Here is a 24792-nt window from a genome sequence, read left to right on the forward strand (position 1 = left end):
AGAAGCAGGGATCCAATCTACTGTTTTCAATCAGGTGACTCAGAGCATGGAACTGTGATTTCAGCAGGGCAAAAGGTGTGGCTGCACTTGGCCCACCCATGGGAACAGACTGGTGAGAATACAGAGGGATGTCAGCTGCAGAGATGGGAGATCACAGACTGCAACAGTGCTCCTGCATTCACATACCCGAGCGCTTGGAATGTGCTGTCAACCTAGGAACTGCTCAAAAGTGAGAAGGGACTCATGCACAAAGGCCAAGGAATCCTCACCTGAGAGAGAGAAACTTGCATTGAAGAATGAAGTCATGTACTTAGGGGCTTAACCTTCTGTCTGTTCTCTGTCTTTGTTTCTCTGTCTAAATGCATGGTCCTGTAAGGTGTCAGAGAAAAAGAGTTCAACAGAGATTGAAGGTGAACAACAGTTTTTGAGCTTTTGAGTTGGGCTTTGGTTTTCTTCCACCCTTGTATTAGCGCATCTTAACCTGGATGCAATTCATTGGTACTAAGATTGGAGCAGCCTTAACATTTCTGTTATGACTGTTTCATTTCAGTGATGACTGTTCATATAACCTACCAATGACAAGAATGGGAAACAGAAGGGAAGCCTTATAAAGCCGTGGATATTATAAGAAGTTTATCAAATAGCAAAACAGGAGAGGACATCTGGAGGGGAGAATCAACAATTACTATAAAAATGGGCTGCTTCCTTAACCAGGATGGAGTAATTTATTATATAAATATAATATTATTTGAGTCATTGCTGAACACATTACCACTGCTAACTTTCTGGAGTAGAAAACATGACTTAAGAGCTGAGAACTTGAAGAAAAGTTGCGACATGATAAAAGGAAAAGTTGAATAATCAGAGTAGTGAAATTGGCATGATTTACAGCTTATGATTATTAACTTTTTTGAAAAACCTCCTGAGTAATAGTAACTAAGTTACAGAACAAGATTCTTAGAAATAAATTCAGCTAGAACAATGACAAACAAAGATATTTTAGGTTACAGTAATTACAGTAGCCATCGCAGATTGAAAAACAAAAAGAATTTATTCCAAAGGAAGTGAAAAAAAGCAGTTACAGAAAATGCAGAATTAGAGCTCTAAATGTTCAGTAAGTAAACCAGAAGAGGCTTCTTCTTTTAAGACTGTATGCCTTATATTGGTTATTGAACGAAGTAATTGAGAATCCAAAAATCAACGTATCAGTAAACATGGAGGTCAAAGTAAGCTGAGCAGAATACTTACTGGTGTAATAATATGTAGAATTAAAGATAAAAATCATGTTTTCACTTGAGAGACTTTTTAATCAGTCCAATCAATGCTAACTCAACAGTAGATGTGTTATCTGATGCTTTAGTACTTTGAACTGTTTTTAGCTTATGCTATGCTTGGAGGAATTCCTGACTTTTTTTCTTGCACGCTCTTAAGTATAATTTCCCTTTCACAACAACTGAAATGGAAACCAATTATGTATGAATTGCAAAACTTAAGATAGGCATCTTAACATCTGTGTATCTTAAGCTTTGCAAACATATAAGACTTGAAATGTAATACTTTTTGCCATGATGCAAGATCTTGTTTTTATGTTAGATAGCAAAACTTGCCACAGTTGTAACTCTCATGCTGTTCCAGTTCATAATTAAATACTTTAGCTCCTTCAAATACCCTACAGAAATGTTATCTGGCAGTGCTAGAGATAGGTTTCCCTGAAAAACTACGTGATTGTGTAGTTAGATAATCACAAACCTGCTTGGACAGTAGAGATCCAGTTTGCAGCAGTTATGAGCAGTATGTGGGTGCAAGTCAAGTGTTAAAAGAAGTGCCAGAGCAGCCTCAGTCAGATCTGTTACACTTTAAGTTCAATGAATACTAGAAGAACTGAGCAGCACCTTTTTACATTTCTAACCAACAAATGAGGTGCTGGGGGATCAGAAAGCAAATGACACATTAGCTCTCCAAGGTTTAGCCTGTTCTTTGGCCGGTGTTGAAGACCAGACTACTGTGTTACATGGACCAGTCTGACCACTAAGTACTTGTGTTCTTCATTCCTGCCTGCCAGAAGATAAGAATCAAGCCCTTGGACTATTGCTTTCCTGCATGACAAAAATGGTACCTCTATTGCAGTGATATCCAACCAGCTGAGAAAGTGAATTTAATAAGTTATTACTTACTAAGCCTCTGCAGACCTTGGGATTAGTAGGAACCAAACAGATGCAAAAACATTTGTTCAGTTTCAGCTTCTGTTCTGTGCTCAAAGCTTAGAAGGACTAAACCATACAGACTGCTGGAGAAGTTCTAAATTGTCTACTCTTTTTGACTGGTGAACATTAGAAATCAGAAGGAATTACTTCAATCTTGTCACTAATTCTTCTCCTGCACACACAACAAGATATAGGTTCATAAACAAAGATAATGTACAGCATTTGACAGCACTATTTACAGACAGCAACTCATGTCCACGAGTCAAGATTTTTCTCATAAACATATCCAGTTTTGCCTAATCTAATTTATTAGTGAAGTGAATCAATTTAGTAAAGGCGTAGGACACTACAGACATCTCAGACATTACGGTTTAGTAAAGATGAAATGTTCTAGAAAAAGTCATCTTTCCATTCACCTTCTCTGTGATGATTTTAAATATATATAAAAGAGTTCATAATGATCTCTACCCTTTATCACTTAAAAATGAGTATTTTCAAATGTTCAATGCAGGCATGGTTTTTCTCTATTACCTTATTGCTTAGAAGAACTTCACTGCAAAAGTACAGGCAATATAAATCAGTATTTAAATTATATATTACATGTTTATTATGGGTGTAAATTTTTAAAATTTACATTTAATGAAAATTCAGAGTATTTACAATTTTTGAAAGATAAACTTGCATGTTCTAATTTACAGTCTAATGTAGTAACAATTCATAAAAATTCAGGTCCTTTAGAGTTGTCTTCACAAATTAATTTTCTTAGGAGGCAGCTACAAGGGACATTGCTGTATACACAAGCAAGAACCAGCTTGCTACATAAGTTTTTTTTTTTATTTTAAATCAGATAGCTACACATATTTTTTACATTGTTTTTGAGTTTCTTTACAAAATGTCTATATAAACTTGTATGGCTTCAAAATTGTAACCTGCACCCAAAGCAAATGTATGAAAAACACCAGAATGAAGGCTAGCTTAAAAGTGCTGAAACATTAACTACTTCATTTTTCTTAGAAATTAATGTAATACTTGATTAAAAATAGCAATAATAGATTTGGGTTTTCATTAATAAAATATCGTTGTGTTAATCAGTTTGATTGCAAAACAGGTTACAATTAAAATTCCAATAAAAAGACCACCATTTTATGAGTTGTAAATTTATCATCAATAAGATTAGCAAAATATAGGAGCCAAATATACTCTTCCAATCAAATCTACAGTACACAATGTTCTTAGCACTAACAATGAAACTCTCACCGGCAAAAGTGTCCAGAGTACACGACAATTTATGCAGCTTCTACGAAGGCATAATTTCTTGTAAAGCAGACCAATTCATTACTGGCTTTGCATGAATTAACTCAAGCATATTTTACTGTTTTAATAGAGAATTTGAAATACATACTGGTATGCTAAATGTTCATTTGAAATTGCCAAATGCAGGTTATTGAATTATTTTGCCCCAATGCTTATCATTTCAACATTACAAAAAAGCTTGGTAATACAAATACATAGAAAATTTTCTAAATTAGTGACTTGCTTAAAAAAATTGTTACTGATGTGTCAATTCCCTGTGCTTAGGCTGTAGCAAGCAGATTAGATTACAATACAAATATTAAAACTGGTAGCTACAAAAAAAACGAACACATGACAGGATTTGTCGTCCTGCAGCCATAAAATATTCTTTACAATGTCTCCTGAAGTACTATGTGTACATTCACATCGCACATCCCCAAAACCACTCGAAGTCTGAAGACTTATAGGCAAAGCAAAGAGTAATGCTGTTCGCTTTCAGAAGTTTGTTTTTCCTATCCTCACTGATTTTTCAGATTCTTCTCTTTGGTGATATTAAAATTAGTTAATTAAAAAGTTTCCGAGTACTGCATGATGCAGCTCCCTTTACCAAAACCACATTTACTTGCAATTATTCATTGAGGAAATAATTCAGTGTTTTAAATTTCTTTTAAAACAAACTACGGTTTTTGCAAAACCTGCCTTCTAAATAAATTGCAGTAAAAAGAATTTTTATAAAGTTCTGTGCATTATACAAACGCCATGCTTTCTTGATGAAGAGCCACACTTTGAAAAAGGAAGTGAGGCACATGAGTATCAAATTAGATAGGCACAGGCATTTTTAAAAGGCACAAAAGTTATGCAATTAATATAAAAATAAATTAAATCTACTGCATTAACTCAAACAATAACAAGGCCCAAAAATTTTTACTAACTGCAGAAGTAAATCTCTGCTGTGTTTTGCAATTTGTAACACATTGCACTTAGTTAAAAAAAATCCTATATGAAACAACTTACATTTTAATAATATATGATACATGGGCATCAAGTTATTTTTATACATCTCTAACTCAGCTGTTCTTGTGTTATGAATGGAAAGAAGAACTACACAAGACATAGCCTCTATCTTTATAAACTGTCAATTAAAAGCTGGCAATTAAAGAATCTGAAAAATGAGTATTACTTATGAAAAGCTCAAATATTTCTTACTAGATCCCCTATATTTTAGGTTTAATGTTTACAGTACAACATAAAATTTCATACTTCCATTACAACTGTGGATTACTATTTTGACTTCATCTATACAAAGTTACTAATTTTTCAACAAATTTTCCCAAGTATTGCAGTTGATCATTTACAGACAGTGTTGAAATTAACTTCAGTGCTATTGTAAAGTAATAAAGGTTTTAAAAATGACTTTAAAAGTGCATTTACTTTCTGTAGTTTAGCCTCAAAGTAAGTCAATATTTTTAAAAATTAATGCATGTTAAAATAGTGTTTGAAAAATAGAGAGGGCAGAGTTCCTATCATCACAAGTGTTTCTTGCATTCCTGATCCAACGACTTTCACAGGTACATCAACAGTCTGCCATATACCGTCCTGAAAAACAAAGGTAAATTTTTTGCAGTCAATAGATAAACCAGATTTTGTCAATATTTTCCTTGGAGCAGTCTGCATACTGTGGAAAAACAAACTGACTTGTCAAAAGTGTTTCAATAAAGAGTAACTATTTAACTCATCACTCATTTAACAGTTTCATATTTTAGAATTTAACACTAGAGAATATACAACATTAATTTGAATATATAAGCATGTCAGTGTCTTACCAGTGGCAAATCTCTTCTTAAGAAGGGAAAGCCGATAGCCAGTGCCTACAAGTTCCACATCTGCTCCTGAAAGGGTGCTTCCTTCACTGATGAATTGCACTGCAAGTGTTGCTGGTTTACTGGGTCCTCCTGAAAGCTCAAATTTTGCCCTGAGGGATCCAGAACCTATAAAAACAAAACTGAGAAGCTGATTGTTTTGCAAAAACAAAAGGATCTCTCCAAATTTTTAGTAGTAAGAAGTGAAACTAATATGGTGACCTCTGACATCTATTCCCAGGGGCAGTCCTATATACACTTTCAAAAGCAGTAAGAGTACAAGTCTGTTTTATCCAATAGTCTGCAAGATTATCCAAAAGGTGGGTATTAGCCTGGTAATCACTTACTAATCTGATTGGTCCGTATAATAATTTATACTTGCTGGTCTCTAAGTGCTTACTACCATCTATCTTGTGGTATATAGTATCTGATTGATAGAGAGGAGAAACTATCTGTCTTTCACTAGCAGAACATTTAAGACTTGTCATGATCAATCTGGATGAAAGTACATGAACAAAAACATTGGAAGAAATAAGGTTCTACAGTAATGCACCCAGAGGACAGAAATTACTATGTTTCCAATAAAGACAAGGTCTGATTAAATACTTCTCACAAATTTCAGTTGATTTTTTTTGGAGACAGTGGTGAAGTGGTATCACTTTGATAGTATTATAAAGCAATAGATTTAAATAGATTTCTGTAGGCAATGAAAGGCATTTTTAAAATCCCCTCATTGCTACTACTTTTTAGTTTTAAAACAGGTCTTTTCTTGCTCTTGCAAAGTGTGCTGGGAAAATGAGATTTAAATTAAAATTAATGGAATAATTTTACTTTAAAACAGCTTGCTATTCCTATCAATAAGAACTGCTAAATTACAAGTAACAGAAATGGTACTGAGCTAAAAGCAGGAACTAAAAGATATTGTTTCACACAGTAGCTTGTTCTTCATAAATTTAGCTTAAGATCAATTTAATTTCTTCAGTAGGTCTGCCTTATTCAGTAAACTGGAGATTCTTTCCACTCTAACTATGGAAACTCATATATTCAAGTGCTTTGAAAGCTTGTTCTGTGTTTTATCTCTCTCCAGCTGACAGATCACATAATGTGTTGGACCATAAAAAGCCTCCTTAAATTTTATCATGCTGTCCACCAGGAGAAGACTTGAAGATACTTGTGCTGACATTGACAGTGTTTGTGCAACTTCTCCCTTTGCTTCTGTAAGTGCAAGATCAGCACATTATTGCTTTCTCCTGAACTGGGAGTACTATACATGTTTATACTCAAAGAAAGGGGGAGGAAAAGATGGTGGGAAAAGAAGCAATACAGCAGAGGCAGTGAGATATGTGCAACTATGCTGTCAACATACAAGATGCAAACTGGATCACTAGCAGATCACTAGCAGTCAATTCTGTGCTGTACTGCAGGTGTAAAATTCCTCTTCATCTGGCTGCATTTGTGTTTCAGTATGATTTTTCCTTTTAAAAAAAGTCACAAAGTTCAGAAAAGAGAGGGAAAAAAAATGGAAGAGGGCTAATCCAATGTAGTGAAGACAAATGGCAAAGAACTGTGAGATTAGTGAAAGACAAACTACACTAGACTAATCACCTGTGTTCAAAAAAATTCTCTCTGATCTTCTTTCAATGATAACCACAACTTTGGAGCCTTTGCAGGAATAGAAGTTGTCTTCTCTTTCTATGGTTGTGGTTTCTATATGAAACCAGTCACATTTACAGGCAAATCTCTGATTTCACAATCCTCTTCACTAAATTCTTAACAGGATTAAAGGCCTTTCCTTTACATTAGCAGTTAATTTCTCCATAGGGGCTTTGAGGACAAGATGTTTTAGCTGCACTACTACTTCACAAAAATACTGCACCTGCAGAGACTGCAGGGGTTGTGACATCAACTACAGCTCAGAGAATGGCACTGGGCAGAGGACAACTATTGGTACCTTATGCAATATTGTATAAATTACCACTCTGAGCAGATGTGCATAGATTAAGTTTTTCCTGGAGTCATTATGGTCAAAACCAAGACTCAAAATGTTGGTCAAGAATAATATATCTAAACTCAGGACTTTTGGATTTTTTGTTTTTACCCCCAGTTCTTCCACTTACCTCCTTCTAATGTATTTATATTATCTATGTGTGGAAAGACACAGATATTAAACCTATTTTCATTTGAGTAGCTGCTCACTCCCAAACTGCATGAACGCAAAAATTTCCTATCCTATCTAAACTGTATTTTAGAACTACTAACTGTTTTCAGGGTACTTCATTATTGTCCCTTATATAGCTAATAATTAAATTTATATTTTGACATCTCACTCATAATGGAATCTCTCATGAGGCAATTAATTGAAAAGAATGTGAGCTAGTAAACAGGTTATGGCATAAGAAAATGTGTAAAAAAGAATGAGGAGGGCGTAGAGGCTAAAATAATCACCTGTTTACTAATAAAAATTGTCTGTACAAGAAAGCAAAACAAAAGAGTTCAACTTGCCTCCATTCTCAGACTTCTCTGAAATGCTAGATATTTTCCAACATGCTTTCATCTGGTCTGCATTCCTGTAAGAGAATGGTAGGCTAGTTACAAACTACTGGGTTTAGAACTTTATTTCCTTTGATTTACACCGGTATATTACAAACATCTCTAAATGGAAGCCCATAAAAATATTTGCATATTTTAAGGTAAGTCTGTGGAAAACTACAGGAGGAAAAGAGGAAAAGAGAAGGGTGTGTCTGCATCACTCCAGAGCAGTGAGCTCAGAAGAACATGCTCCATTACACATTTTACATAGTAATTTTTTACACATTTAACACTGTCCTGTGTCCTCACCTATGGGTCCAAAATTCAAACCCCTCTGCAGTCTTAAAGAGTAAGTTATTCTGGAAGCTATGCCTTGATGCTTCATGATGAAGATAGAATGGGGAGCAATGTTGACTGTTCTCTCCTAAGTGAGAGTCCTGAGAGCATGAATTTTATTCCATTTCCATTCTAGTAAAACTCACTGGCATTAGTAACATTCTGTTCAAGCTAACTTCAGACACTGTAAAGGGCAGAAAGGGTACCAAGAGCTGACAGGGCATTTTAACTTCTGGAGGAGTTTCTAGCAGTTGCATTAAAGGAAAGTCAACAACTTTCAGCTGTGAGCAGCATGAAGTGCTGAAAGGTTTGAAATTCCTCTTGCCACTGATGTAGCAGGACTGAAATGCTCACATAAGTAGCACATATGGTACAGGAAGTCAAGCTATAGAGACCTTTTTTCCTAAAAAAAGACCAAAACCCCACCACCCAATCCACTAGATGGAACAAATACTATACCTGCCTGGGACATAACTGAATTTTTTACCTTTGGGTCAGCTCGCCAGACTCAAAATTCTGGGTCTTGAAAGTTGCCTACATGAATTCACTAATGCAACTGTCCCTAAGCCTTCCCAGCTAAAACTGCGTGTTCTGGATGGGTGCTCCTGCTTTCACTCCAGCTTCGTTACAGTGGGTTTGTGGAAGAAGCTTAGGCTGGGAGACCAGCTTCACCATAGTGTAGTAGTGTTGTTCAGATAGGATACTAAACATGTTCTTGTTCGAAACAAGCTTACAATTTGGTTAAAAGAACTGTTTCCTTAAAATACCAAGTCAAGAAGGATTCAATCCTGTAAAGAATTTTTTCCATTTAAAACTATACTCTATTACTACATTGTCCAATAAACACCTGTAACTGTATTGCCTCCAGAAACATCAGAATCCACCCAAATAAATGCATCATGTTTATTTTTCTTTTAAGCCTTGCTCTGTAAGGTAAACTGATCTATAAGAAATAAGGTTAACAAAGCCTAACTTGCTTCAACTTGGTGTTTTTTGCCCTCTTCACATTAAAAAGACCATTTTGGGAATAAACAGTCCAGGATTTATGTTACAGCTGGACAAGTATGTACATGCTGTACAGGCACAGTGATTGAATTCTGCTCACATTTGCTCCAGGGCTGTACTACTCTGTCTAGTCTCACTACCATCCACTTGTTTCCACGAACTTGTAACATAATTTCCTACTACTTATGTTACACTTTGAAGTGCTACTGTAAATACAGGCTCAGAAGGTGGTGGCAGGTAGTCTAATAATCTGCATGACACTTAAATTGCAAGATAGTGCTACCCGGCTCATGGAGAGCTCCTCAGTTACTCAGATTTGTTTTAAAACTATTTCCATTATAAGTTAATTTTTATGTTAGAACTATCAGGAAAAAAACGCCTTTCTGCTACTTTTTCTATATAATCCCCTTATAAGAATACATTGTTACACACGGAGAGAAAATACTTTTTAACCTCTTCAAATACTGTATTAAAATTGTCTATTCTATCAGACTAAAGAAAGCAAACATTGGAAAACTCATAAAGGCTTGTATTACTACACAGTTGGGATGGGTACTCACTCAGTTTGTGAACTGGAGGCACGTGATCTCTGATTTAGACTACAAAATATCTAGACATTTGATACTACACATTTTGCTATTTCTTCCTGTGAAATTTTTCAGGCTATGACACTAAAGAATGCACTGACATGCATCTGAAAACATATTGAAAAGAATTAATATTACCATTTTGCAGGTGGAAGTGACTGCATGTTTATTACTCCTCCATCTACAGGTACCACAATCTGGACATTAGACAGCATACTAGGCACATTCATAGACTCTGGATTGTATTTATAATCCACTCTCACATCAGTAGTGCTAGCATCACATTTCCAGTAAGTTGCAAGATTCAATGGAGTGGACTGTATGCCATTTGAAGATACCTGTAAAAGAATAAACCATTGAAAACAATTAAGATATCCACCTTTTGGGCAGAATTAGGGGATGATGGTAATTAAGGTAAGTCTCAGTGCTGACAAAATATCAAGATAACAATTGACCTTTTAATCACAGAATTTGGAAGACTGTTGCCTAAAGGAATTCCTGTTATTTTAATTTTAAATTAAAATACTTGAAGAAAAGGTTTGAACTCCCTCTGGCCTATGAGGCTCCTTCCTGCTTTTTTTATAACTTTTTGTAAGGTTTGTTTTTGTTGTGTTCTGCCTTAGGCAAGATGCATGCTTACAGCAAAATGACTTCATCCTTAGCAGTTGTGTGCTGTGCCAATTCAGCTTCCCAACCAGGCAGCACCAGAGAACAATACCTGTCATTGTGGGACAGGCCGCCAACAGAATAGTTCTAACCTCTTCAAAGCATTATTTTCCTGCTGCAGGAGGGCTGAATGCTGCTTCTGTAGCTGAGCTCATTCTATTGTGCTGATGCATCTCAACCACCTTCTCCATCTGTTGGAGCAACCTCCTATGTCCTGATGCGTCTGGCCTTTTTTTGTCTGCCCAAAACCATTTTTATTTGACTGGGTTTCCACATGCCAATGCCTCATTTTTACAAGAATACATAGTACTCATTTCAGCAAACCAAATGTTTTTACTCTCACCTTTCTCAAGAAATGTGTGTGCCTAACATGCTTTTTGCAGGTTCAGTATGCCAGGATTTTAAACCACACTAGGCAGATGTGGAAACTACAGGTATGAACAGCTGGACTATTTTCAGCGTTTTTCAGAGTAGTTTTCAGGGTAATTTTCAGGGTATTTTTGTTGTGCAGACAGTTGTCTCAGATGTTCAAACATTTCAAGGCAGGCCTAGAAAATCTCTGTTTTCTGTTTGAGGTGAGTATGTCTTGAATATATTTTATTAACAGCCAGAACATCATCTCACTGATGCGCCAAATGGCTGAAGTTGACAGAGACCTCCTGGAGGCTGTCTGGTCCAGCTCACGCAGGGCCACCTCCAGCAGGCTGCCTAAGCTCCAGACAACTTCTGAACACTTCTAAGAATGGAGACTCCACTACCCCTCTAGGCAACCTGTGCCCAGTGCTCAGCCACTGTCACAAGAAAAATAGCGGTTTTGGCCATTCAGAGGGAATTTCCTGTGATTCAGCATGTATCCACTGTCTCTGATTCTGACACTGGGCACCAGTGAAAACAGCCTAACTCTGTCCTCTCTGTGCCCTCTCTCAAGTATTTATACATATTGATGAGATTTCCCTGTATTTTCCCTTTTCTCAGGAGTCCCAACACTCTTAGGTTTTCTTCATGGGGCAGATACTCCAGTCCCACCATGACCTTCATGGCCCTTTGCTGAACTCTATCTAGTCTCATTAGCTATGAACCCAGAAATGAACAGAGCCCCCCAGGTGTGGTGTTACCAGTGCTGAGTGGAAGGATCCCCTCCCTTCCCTTACTAGCAACACCTAGCCTAATGCAGCTCAGGAGACCATCCAGGAGAACATCTGCTCATCAGCTGCCTTTGCACATGAGCAGCAAATTGTTTTGGCTCATGTTCAACATGGTCAGCCACAGAACCCTCCGGTCCTTTTCTGCCATGATAATTTCCACTTGGTTTCCCCAAGTGTGCCTCTTATTGAACTTCATGAGGTTCCACTCAGCCCATTTCTGCAGCCTGTTGAACCCCCCTGGGAGGGCAAAATAATCCTCTGGTTTATCCCGAGGGCCATCCCCATTTGGTATCATCAGCAAACTTGCCAAGATTCATACGCTCTGTCCCATCATTCATTAATTAAGTTATTAAACTGTAAAATCAATATACCCCCTGGGTGTCAGTTCACCTCAGCATCTGCTCATCCAGCCTGTTCTTCATCAGCTTCTCTATATGGATTCTGTGGTAGGTGGTGTGGAAGGGCATCCTGAAGGCTGAGCAGACAATATCTATCTACTGCTCTGCCCTCATCCACAGGGGAAGTCATGTCACCACAGCTGTTTGTCAGCTTGGTCAAGCCTGACTCACACTCAGTAAATCCATTCTGACTACTGTTCTATTTCTCATTGTGGGAAATCAGAATGTCATACGTTCTCAGATAGAATCACAGAATGGTTTGGGTTGGGAGAGACCTTAAAGATCATATAGTTCCAACCCACCCTCATCATGGGCACAGACAACTTTCACCAGATAAGGCTGCTCATAGGCGTACCCAGTCTGGCCTTGAATACTGTCAGGGATAGATGGGGAAAACAAAATGTCTCTGGGAAACTTGTGCCAGTGACTCACCACCCACTGAGGAAAGACTTTTTTCTTAATATCTAATCTAAACTGACTCTCTTACAACTGCAAACCATGTATTAAAATTTTTCAGTGACAGCATCCAAAGTGTAGGCAATTGCAAAATCAAAGACAGTCTGAGTACAAATGACAAGAAGTTCCCATCAAACTTCTTAAAGGAGAATTTGACTTTGCTGACAAATATCAAAGAAAGTAGTGTTTGAAGCTTGCCTGTAGGATTGACCTGAAGCATTAGTAAGCCGAAACAAGCCCTGTATCTTAGGCAATGACAAGAAACATAATGTGCTAAGCCTGGGCAGAGTCTATGCATTTTAAGTAGAGATGAGGGATGACAGTTCACCTCCATGCTGGCAGATAAAGAATAATTCTTTTAATTTCTGAGTATATATATAGTATATAAATATATTAATATATATATATATTTATATAGTATATATAGTATATATAGTATATATACTATGTATACTATGTATACTATACATACTATATATATATTAAAATCTTCAAAAGGATAAAAGTGTTTACCTGATACTTTAGAACATCCACGTTGTAATAGGATGCAGATGGATTCTGCTCTGATAATTTCTTGAGGTAGACCGTTATAGCTTGCATGTTCATCCAAAAGTCTTTAGTACTGGAGTCACTTTGTGACTGATCACTACAAAGAAAGATCACTAATTAGGGGTGAAATATTACACCAGTCATTCAAGAATACCAGACATTTTAACCTTTTTTGGCAAAATATGCTTTTTTCAGTATAATTCACTTTGTCAGATGCATGTCTGCTAACATTTCAATTATAAACTGTCATGTCAAACAGTGATTAAACTTAATTTTGTATTAATTATTCATTACATTAAGTATGAACTAACAAAAGGAAATTAAATAGAAAAGAATACGTGCATATGGTTTATTATTTTAGTAATTAAAAAAGTACAGCATTAAAAAACATTTAGCTTAGTGTTGAAGTCATTTCTCCAATAAATGAAATAGAAGCTACTGAATTTAAGTGGTTTTCTGCTAAAAAAATTCCAGCTTTTCTATTTTTTTAGGAATCAATATCTCCAAGTGCAATTTCAACAATTATCCTACTTGATCAGCAACCTTTTTTCCTACAAATTCTTCCAAGCATGCTGCTACACATCTGAGAGACAGTTATGTAAAGGATCTGATTAATGTAATGATTCAGCTTTAAAATACACTAGTAGATGGCAAATGAGATTACACGAATTTCCTACTACTTGTTTTCCATTTAAGCCTACTATTTCATAATTAAGTTTTACCATTATTACTACTGTGTAAAGAAATTATTTATTAAATGCATATGAAAACACAGACACATTTACAAATTATTTCTTATGGCTTCTGTTATACTCAGCACAAATTTTAATTCCGGTAGTCATTGATATTTTTAATAGTGGCAGTGGAGAGAGAGAACTAAGCTGAACAATATTAATTCAGAAAATTGAATTACATGTAATTCAATCAACCAGACTGCAAAGAATTCTGATTTACATACACAACAATTCCACAAATTATGTAGCTTACAATTATGTTAAAAAAATAGGAAACCTGTATACAAGTTGTGCATTTGGAAGAATCTGCTCTAGTTTGCTCGTGTTTTTCACCCTGAAGCAGAGCACAGCAGGAGATGGGTTGCTGGTGAATACTTTAATAATCCCACTTGGGAATGATATTGTCATATCACCAGTAATCTTCACAATACATCTAGAAAAGAATAAAAAATCAGCTTCATTGCAACTCATTTACTGCCTAATTTTAAAGCAACCACTGTAATTTCATGATCTTATGAACCAAATTTAAAACAGAAAATCAAATGAGGCCAATGTACTAGTACTGCCACTTTCAGCTTGGAAGTAAGATGAAAAAAGAAATAAAAAGATTTAACTGCTTAAGCATACAGTAGTCTTGGATATTTTTCAAGCTTTGAAAACATGACAATATGGCTCTGCCTAGGCAAGGCCTAAGTAGCATAGCAATGGATGTCACATTGAAGGAAGTGCTTTCAGCTGCACAAAATTACATGTAATACCTACCTGACAATGATAAAAATCCTTGTCATTCTCTGTGCTGTCACTGAACACATTTGTGTAAAGCAGGTATATATGAACTCCTGGCAGGACCCAGGCCATTACAGAGCAATAAGCCCCATTCATACCCAGGGAAAAATACCCCTTTTAATTCCCCTTCTAATGCATACTCATTCCCCTCCCCCAGCACGAAAACAGACCAATTGTCTTTTCTCATTGTAACTCAATACATTCAACACAATTCACTATTTAACTAACTTTGTGGGATCTGCTCCTTTAAAGTAGGCGTTAACAGATTCAGTAAGAGCTACTGCAACAGGCAAGGTGTCCTGGTTTCCAAGGCTGACAGGGCTGGGACCACGTGAAACACCTAGAATACATACAGTGTATAAATTTAATTTTCAAAAAGCTTAGTAGATTTCAGAATGGTTGACTACATCTGTAATTTTCACAAGAGTTTACACCAACATCACAGTCTCAATGGAGGTATCACTTGTAAAGTGTGTAGAAATAGATAAACATAGTACAGTACAATAGCACCACCAAAATGCTGCTCAGCAGCATAAGAACATAGGCATGACTATTGGTATGACATTATGTAAACAGACAGAAGGAAATACATGAGATAGAGGAACACAGCATTAAAATGGCTACTGGTGGGGGTGAAGTCAACAGACCCAAAGCAAATTGACCAGAATGCTTTTAAAAAAAGATCCCTACTGTATGCTTTTTTATATGGAAAAATGCATGATAAAATGGTGACAGAAATACAAAGAATTCTCTTACAGTGAAAATGAACTTAAATGCAAATTCATCAATATTACCCCACATAAGTGAACGGTTTAACATTCTTTTAACATTTTCAGCCAACAAACATTGCAATTCCCAAGCAGAAATTGTTGGAGAAGTCTTCACTTGTTGCTTGTGCCAACACAACACAATTCCAATATAGAGCTATATCAATCAAGACCTCATTTGAAGGCTTTTTGAAATGTGCATATACAGTTGATGAAACAGGTTTTCATGGGATTTCATTTTTCACAAATTTTCTACATGTGTATAGAATATGAAAGACAATATTGGAAGTTTCTTCTTTTTTTCTTAGTGCAGTAGTGTAGTAGATAGCATCTTATGGTTTTTGTACCATGAAAAAATGGTCTGTATCACATAATATTACCTATCACAAAGGAGGCACAGTCTTTATCTTTTCATAAGCAAATTGAAAAATTTCTCTTTCATACCATAAAGGAGAGACAAAATGCTTCTGTATAATATTGCCCATGGCAAATTAAACCTACTTAGTCTAAGTAGCTGTCCTTTTTGAGCTCTTTCAGAAGTAAAAAGAAAGTTGGGACCTTGCTCTTCACAGAGCACCTAATATCTCATATTAGACCTTAAATTAAGAGACAAGTGAATGAAGTAGTGACAGAAAGACAACAAAAGATAGGAGCTAGTCTAATTCTGCTACCTCATACCTCTCTCTTCATTACAATTTCTCACATAAGGTAGTAAAATGTTCAGAGTGCTTCTCAGTGCCATAAAAACAGTTGTGCACCACTTAGGCCTCCTTAGATCCAAAAGATCTAGTCAAAAATGTTGAAAATCAGAAATTCTTAAACGAACTAATTAGTATGATTCTGGCTAAAAACCACTGATTTATTCCTTTTTTTTTCAGTAGGTTGTTTTTCTTTATACTTTCAGACAATACATGGATCAAGATTCTGAAGTTTTTTCTGTCCCTGAAAACTACCAATAAAAAGCTGTGATTCTCAATAGTCTCAGGAATCCAGAAACCATTATTTCAAGAGGCAAATATATGATAAAATTATGAACTGTCAATTACTTGAAATTCTGTTTGGTGAAATACTGAACTCCAGAATTATTCTTCACTAAAACCAAAGTGTACCTTGAATGAATGTGTCACTACAGTTGCTGAGCTGTTTTAATGTCTTTTTCTGCCAATTCACTAAGGAACAACAAACAATTGTAGAGCAAAAGGACTACCTTGTATACAGGTACATCAATTATTTTAAAATCTTTTACTTAATCCTTACATACATTTTTATAGCAATATTTCAAAAATTATGCAGAATAATGCAAACATATTCTTTATATTCATATTGGTAAAAGACAAACACTGTTTGCTTGACTGAAAAGTGAAATTTATTAGAATAAATAAAATGCTTTTAACTTTTTTTCAGGGAACACCAAAGCAAATATATATGTATATATACATATATATATATATTTGGGGAAGACCTATTTGGGGAACCTCAAATGAGATCACTTCTCTCTTCCCTACTCTGCTCCCACTGTTCATCACCTTTTGACTCAAAAATGTATGCATTCTCCTAGAAACCAATAAACTGAAAAATAAATAAATTACTATTCATTCAACAAGGCCCAGTGCTGGTCCTGCCCTTGGGTCACAGCAACCCCAGGCAGTGCCACAGGCTGGGGCAGAGTGGCTGCAAAGCTGCCACAGGAAAAGGCCCTGGGGGTGCTGGTGACAGCAGCTGAGCGTGAGCCAGCAGTGCCCAGGGGGCCAAGAAGGGCAATGGCATCCTGGCCTGTGCCAGCAGTGGTGTGGCCAGCAGGAGCAGGGCAGGGACTGACCCCCTGTGCTCAGTGCTGGTGAGGCCACAGCTGGAATCCTGTGTTCAGTTTTTGGCCACTCAGTACAAGCAAAGCATTGAGGTGCTGGAGTGTATCCAGAGAAGGGGAATGGAGCAAGGCAAGTATCTAGAGAGTAAGTCATATGAGAAACAGCTAAATGAGCTCAGTATGTTTTGCCTGGACAAAAGGAGTGATAAGGAGGAGCCTTATCACTCTCTACAATTGCCTGAAAAAGGGTGTAACAAGGTAGGGGACAGTCTCTTCTCCCAGGCAATCAGCAACTGGAGAAGTCAAAATGGCCTCAAGCTGTGCCAGGGGAAATCCAGGCTGGACAACAGCAAGAATTTATTCACTTAGCATAGGCTACCAGGGAGGTGGTGGAGTCATGATCCCTGGAGGTGTTCAAGAAATGACTGGAGTAATTAGTGCCTTTGTTTAAATGACAAGGTGGTGATCATTCAATGACTGTACTTGATGATCTTGGCAGTCTTTTCCCATCCTTCATGATTCTGTCATTTTATCATATGAAACAAACATAACTGCTTGTCCTGATGCTGAAAGTCAGCAGTTCTGAAAGTCAACAGTTTTGTTGCCTTGCTGCTGAGAGTACAATTCATTGCAGCAACATTCAGCTTCAGTGTTTTCTACACCTGTTGTGAGATCTCAAACAGAAGGGAAGTGACAGAGATGCATGAAGATATCCTAACTTCATCTCAGACTGCAGCCCAGATCAAGGCTCCAGGTCTATCATTCTATCATCTTTGGTATTGATGGCAAGCCTGGCTGAAATGCCCTGCTACCTGTCTCAGCTAAATGAGCTCAGTCTAGCTCACTGCTAGCTCCTGAGCTGCGCTGACACAAGAACTAGCAATATAACCACGCAAACAGTTGCACTGACACTTTCAAAGTGCAGACCAAAACTGCAGAACAAAAGACTCCATCACTGGTCATTAAAAGGACAGCTAAATAAAGCTGATAAAATGGTTTTAGTTCAGTTTAGGAACAAAGATCCAGACAGTTTTAATAGTGGCAAAAGAGCTGTCATGAAAATAAAATTTATTGGAAAAGTACAGTCTTTATTATGTCTGACTTCTAAGATCCATATTATATGTAAATATAGAAACATTCTCTTAACATGTGTTAGGAGAATTAGGATTGTCAAAGTAAAATTATATTCACTTTACTTGAAAGGAAGTAGTAATGACAAACTGAAGAACCGAGGCCAAATTTCAGCTTGTTTATGGGACAGGGAACTGGATAGACAGAAGATAGCATTATATAAAAGTGTTTACATCATATTTTGGTCATTTTAGCAACACAGAACTTGTTATGTACTTGAGATATCAAGCAACTTGTATGTGCCAGATACCAGAAATATCTGGAGAGACTTGTTTCAAAAGAAATACAATTTTATTAGATGTAGTATATTAGGATGATTAGTTAAGACATAAATGTGCTTTGAGTACAATACCTGGCAGTGTCTCACAAAGCTTTTCAATTGCAGGAAGATTTCGAATCAAAAGATCATCGTCTATTACAGTTAAATGAAACAAAACATTGCAAGAAAACAAAATATTTCAAGCAAAAATAGATGCTAAAAATAAACATTAAAAAATATTTTGCAAATTAACTTTAGGCAAAAGCATAAAAGAAGCACTAAATTACGCATGCCTTAAAGTTCACTCGGAAGAAGATAATCAGTCAATTCTCCATTATTCAGAACAAATTGGGTAAGGGGAACACTGAATTGTGCAAAAGTTAAAAGAATACAGAATGTATTGCAAGCTATATTCTCATGCCCCAAAGTATTTCAGCTTTATGTACTGCCCTTCCCATTTTCCCAGGACTATTTAATTCATACAGTCAGTGCAGATGGAACTGGCCTTATCTATTTTTCTTAGGCCAGAATAATAACCAGATCAAGCTTCACTGTCAGCACACACCTCCTTACCTCCTGCCTCACTTCATGATTTCACTCTGCCACTGTTTCCAACAACACACATACATATCTCCCCAGAGCTGGGGGATATTGATGCTCTTGCCACCAACTTTTGGTTCCTCGACACCAGAGCTCAGACCTGAGGATGTGAGCCTGGATAGACTCTGGCAACCAAAATATTAGTTGTGTTTCTGCAATGCTTCTCAGCATTTGTGAAATTGGTGGATACTGAACTGTAAGAGCTAAGGTTGGGCAGACCTTAGTAGCCTTGCTTCTGCACAGGGTGGAAATGACTCCACTGCAGAACTCCCACTAGATGCTGCACAGATGCTTTTCACAGCTGCTGAGCCTGAGTGAGGAATTCTTGGCATCAATAACATTTGCAGATAACTAAATGATAAGCTGACAACTTGATTTAACTTGTGTCTAAAGGTGTAACTGTGTTCAGAAGTTAAATAGTTCAATACTGCTAAATAAACACGTTAAAATGTCTTAAGCCCTGCCCTTCCCAAACTAACAAAACCCCCCAACTAACTAAAAAAGCCCCAATGTCTCCTTTTGATCTATGATAATCAAATATCAAACTGAACTTTTCCTTTAAAAACAAGAGAAAACCTTCTGAAATTAGGGACAACACATGAAGACTTTCCGTCTTGATCTTTGTTTAATTGTTTGTTTTGCTTTTACTGCTTAGCTTATATTCTTAACTAACTTGCAGAAAAATAAGCATTAGAACATAAAAGAACTCAGTTCTGTGAACATTTGTATTCATTCAGATTTTTCAGTATCCCTAAGTATTTCTGCACCTATAAAATAACATCTTCTGAACAAATATATGATAACGTGTTGTACTTAATGGCTATACAAGCATACCAAATAAGAATTCATGGAATGTTAATTGTGAATAATATTTCCCTAAAGAACATGCCATAACTGGGTCTATGGTCTAATCTCATTTAATCTACTTTCCTGTGTCTCAGTGTCATTTCGAAGCAGATATTGCAAAGAATGCCTGAAGCCCTGGACTCGCATATGAAAGAACTAATGCCAATAAATGTTTCTTGCAGCAGGTGCAGCCTAGTGGCTGAGTTGTCCTATTTCTCCAGTAAGATAAAACGGTTAATTAAACTTACCAACTGTAGGTGTGTTTCCTGCACTGAGGGAAGCAGAAGAAGATATAGAAGAAATGCTCTCTGCACGTGCCAAAGGAGCTGCTGGAGGTGGACTTGAGTTAGCAATCAGTGGAGGGCTGAATGGCCTAGGCTGAACAGAAGAGATCACAAGAATATAATGCAAAGTGGTTTTAAAGACATGAACAAAATAATGTAAACAGAAAAGTTTTTATTTCATGCTCCAATCAATTTTATAATGTTTCTCAACATAGTTTCTTTAATGTTTTATCTACACTAGTTTTTCATGTAAAACAGAGAACCTGCATTTTCCATTGGAGTAAATACCATTATTTCATATATTATAGGTTTTTTTTTTGATAGAGTAGTCAAGTCTAATCTATTGGATTATGCAACAGCCTGTCAATAATAATAACAGAACACAGTATCAGAAACTAAGACTACAGAGCTGTGTGTGTGGAAACATAGATTTGGAGAGCTAAAGCAGAGCTACTAATAAATTGGAAGTGAGAGCAGCAGAGGGCAATTTAAATAGTTGGGACTGGAGTACAGGACCAAGAAAGGAACAGGCTGTAGGATCAGGGTTTTTTCAGCCCTGAGAACAGAAGCTTAAGAAGATTTATTAGCAGGCTCCTACTAGGTAAAAAGGGGCACACAAAGAAGTCATCAGGCTCTTCCAAGAGATGCAAGAGCTACAGCAAAGAAATGACAGCCAGGAAAGGACTTTGGGAAAAAGTCCTTCTTGCAACCTTTTGGTAAAATGTGAGACAGGCTGCCAGATTGGCAGACTGTAAAATCTCCCACTCTGGAAATTTTCAAAACTGAGCATGGTCCTGAGCAACCTGATACAACTTTGAAGTCAGCACTTTTTTGAGCAGGCTGGCCTAGAGAACTTAAAAGTCTCTTCCATTCTAAATCTCTAGATGGTTTTAGGATACACTTAACTGTTAAGGTATTTAACTAGTGATCACACTGGGGTTAACCTATCTGAAAGGAACTGAAGCATCATTTTGCAGGATAACTGTAGAATAACAGATGAAAAGGGGCTAATGTGTATGTCTGAAACACTGATAGCTGCATGACTATGGAACCAACCAAGGATTGTTGGTAATAACAGATAAACTGTTGATAATGACCAAGGGCTGTTGATACTGATCAAGGACTGTTGGTAATAACCAAGGATTGCTGGTACTAATAGACAAGGCCGGCTGGTAATAACCACAGATCATTGTTAATAAGCAAGGACTGTTGGCACCAACTGATGATGTCTGCTGATAATAACCAAAGATTGTTGGTAAAAACAAAGTGAAAAAGAACAAAATGTGGAGGGAGAGGGCGCAATGCAGCAGTAGGCAGCACTTTTCTGTGACATCTTGCTCTAGCTCCTGCAGATAAGTACAAGTGCAGGAATGAGGCAGAGAAACGGGTATGGACTGGGGGGGACAAGACTACCCGGGACCCCCAAAGCCCTCTGACTGAATTCCAGAAAGGTCTGAAAGAATGGACTGTGCATGATGACTAAATTGCATAGAAAACAAGAAACGTAGCTCCAGGGTACAGAAAACTGGTACTCCCAACAAGCTTAGGTGATCCATTCAGGATACTCCATCAGCTGAACTGACACTAGAACCAGGACTGGTGATCTCTCTCCCTTTCTCTTCCTGTTTATTTCATATGTTCCTTTCTCTTCCTTTTTTATTCTACCTCTTTATCCAGCAGCCACTGTCATGCACATATATAGTAGGTCAGGGACTAACATACCAATTTCCATGTCAAGTGCATAATTTAATAATAAAGCTTTGTGAGTTTTATGGACCCTCTGACTTTAGTCATTCCTTTTGACCCCTAGCATTTGTGAATCTTGGGTGTTTCCTTTCCCCTAAGGGCAGGATGTCACAGTAATTTTTTTCCCCCATTTTATTGCACTTCTTGGCTTTGATAGAGACTATGAGAATTGTAAAGGGAGTTAACATACAATGAAGACAACTGACAACCTTCTACTTGTATCCAGATAATAGTAAATTTCAAAAGCAACAGTATAAAATGAATGTAGCTTTGTTCAGGATCATACTTTATAGTAGAACAGATAAATGACATGAAGAACAGATTCCTTGGGCTAAGAGCAATTACTACAATTCTGCATTGGAAAGAGAAAAGAATTTCAAAATGAACTCTGTTCTGATCTTACAGAAAAGGGAAACAGTTTTAAAATATTCTCTCAGTTTTGTCAAAGCACAAGATGAGAATTTTGTTTGTATCAAGAATAGGGTGAAAATATCTTCCGACCTTGAAAGACAATAAGAGGATTTTACCACAGGAACATTTTTCCTAGTCAGGAAGTCAAGTGAAACCTGCAGAATACTAATATTTACAGAGGAAATAAGACATGGCCTAGTCTGATAGCTGTTTGGTTATTTGCATTCTTTAGCACATTCCTTATAGGCAGGAGAACCCACATTGCAGGTACATGCAGACAGTGTGCAACCTCTCACTATCCTTACGGGCAACTGCTGTGATCTACCACCTCCCTTCTCCACAAACCAGCACCAAGTGCAAGGAGAAGTCACAACAGGACTACTTCTGTCAATATACAATTGAAAAAACCCCACTCATTTCCCAGAGCTTTGGTGATATCCCTAAATCAAGGGAGGTTTGTTAATAACTTCAATAGTATTTTGTTTTTCATTATCAAATTACCTATTTGCTCAATTAAAAACATTCAGCTGATGCAAAAATTATGGTTTGGACCTAAGTACTTGTGTTAATAATTATCTGTTGTACTGAGATAGTTATCATAAACTATTACCATGCCTATTTGGCAATGTTGAAAACCTGCTTATGTGATTCCTTGAACATTGGCTATAAAGTAATTCCACAGTAACAGAGTAAATGAATAGTGTATCTGAAATCAAGTCAAAATGGCAAATAAAAAAATAATAATCAATACGTACTATTTCATTAATCCCACTAAGTTTCCCGGTAGACAGCTTTGGTCTTGAAGCAGGCCTTGGTGGGGGTACAATGGTGCCCACAGAAAGAGGAGTGGTGGGCCTTGCTGAAATAAAGCAAAGTTAAGAAAATATTAGAAATATCACACTGAACATAAATAGTTATGTACTGGAGTAGAATATCTAGAAGTGATGTTTGTACTAGAGGTTCCTATTGTAGAAGTGCCATGTTTAAACAGTTACCACAAATCATAAGTGCTTTTAAAATAGTGCCATGTGATACCCTGAAAATTGCATCTAAAAAAAGCATCATGGGCTTTCTCAATTCTCTCAAGTGATTTTATACCAACCACTCTTGGAAGCTTGTATGTAAAAAGAATTGTTTTTGCAAACGCAGTTGCTTAATCTTTGAGATCTCATTACTGTCTGACATCCCACAAAAATACATTCCCATTTCCAGAAAAGCAACACTGCATAGTTAAGAAAAAGCAATGCTTTTAAATGAATAATTTGAATTTTCTTCTGATTTCAAGCTGAATATTTACTTCACTGTCCCAACTGGTATTAACAAGCAGTTTAGTACATTCTAAGTAAGAAGATGAGTTAATTTTAGCATCAGTTGAGCAGTAATAAAAAAAAGAAAAAATGAATCCAAAGCTTGCTTTTTGGAGTCAGTTATTAGCAAAGAGCAGTACAGAATGCATGCTTTGCATACCCTTATTTGTATGAGCACAAGAAGACACTAAACTATAGTCCAGTAGTGCTGAAGATGATGCAGAAGATATTTCAGTAGCAGTGCCAGTTTCTTCAATGAATAACTGTTCATGGCATATAGAGTTATTGAAAAGGTCGCTTTGATCCTCAGAAGCACAGCTGTTGGAAGAACTCCCAAGCAAAGCAGAAGAGGCAAGGCAGGCATTTTCAGTTTTAAAATGCAATCTTTGGGGCTCCTTCTTGTCTGTGCTTGTGTGTGTAATTGTAAGAAGTTCATCAGCAAAGGAAATCCACTGACTCTGAGACCGTGAAAAACAGGATAAAGTACTGGTACTCCCTGATGGCGCTGCTGTAACACCAGATTTGCACAAAGTGCTAATGGTAAAGCCTGGTGAGGATGGGCTTGTAGACCCAGAATCTGTCTGGTGTCCAAGCAAAGACTGAGATATTCTACACCCAGGCAAATCAGTGGTAGATGATGAGGAGCTTCTATTGTGCTCTGTTAGGGTAGCTGAAGGAAAAGGGAAGAATTGAAACTAGGACCAACAATGAAAAGATAAAATTTTCAATATTCAAAAAAGTATTCAATATCCACTACACAAGGACTACCAGCCATCATGAAAAATAACTGCTCTACTAAAGTAACAACTCACAAATAGAATAAAGAAAAAAGCCAGTCACATATCATATGTACTTAATTCATACTGCCAACCATGTCCCTTTCCATTTTTTAGTACATGAAAAAAAATTGTGTATGTCTCCACTTAAGGCTCTATTTCTCACAACTTTCCTTATTCTTTTGACTTCCTACCTGTTGTGATTTAATTTTTCTCATCTTTGTCTTTTCTTTCTTGCATCCTACTCCACTTTTGGTTCCTCTCCACAGCTTTCTGCTTTTAATTTCCTTCCTTATTTAATCAAACCTATC

The 24792-nt window shown here is 36.9% G+C and overlaps 1 protein-coding gene across 6 annotated transcripts in view; it reads right to left on the reverse strand.

Moving 5' to 3' along the window:
* Nucleotides 1–1032: 1032 nt before the first annotated feature.
* The window catches only part of FCHO2 (FCH and mu domain containing endocytic adaptor 2), an 86313-nt gene continuing 62553 nt past the window's right edge, over nt 1033–24792 (reverse strand). For 3 of the 6 annotated variants that reach the window (XM_063180067.1, XM_063180066.1, XM_063180065.1), the window contains 11 exons: nt 23866–24375; nt 23154–23257; nt 20206–20335; nt 18605–18664; nt 14776–14887; nt 14039–14194; nt 12992–13124; nt 9952–10151; nt 7859–7923; nt 5321–5485; nt 1033–5093 (listed from right to left, as the gene is read on the reverse strand). In XM_063180067.1, the coding sequence (XP_063036137.1) occupies nt 5071–5093; nt 5321–5485; nt 7859–7923; nt 9952–10151; nt 12992–13124; nt 14039–14194; nt 14776–14887; nt 18605–18664; nt 20206–20335; nt 23154–23257; nt 23866–24375 (1658 nt within the window). In that variant the 3' untranslated portion in view covers nt 1033–5070. The remainder of the gene's footprint in view (nt 5094–5320; nt 5486–7858; nt 7924–9951; nt 10152–12991; nt 13125–14038; nt 14195–14775; nt 14888–18604; nt 18665–20205; nt 20336–23153; nt 23258–23865; nt 24376–24792) is intronic. The other 3 variants (XM_063180070.1, XM_063180069.1, XM_063180071.1) reach the window with 3 other exon arrangements.

Source organism: Melospiza melodia, chromosome Z (assembly GCF_035770615.1).
Source record: "Melospiza melodia melodia isolate bMelMel2 chromosome Z, bMelMel2.pri, whole genome shotgun sequence".
NCBI lineage: Eukaryota > Metazoa > Chordata > Aves > Passeriformes > Passerellidae > Melospiza > Melospiza melodia.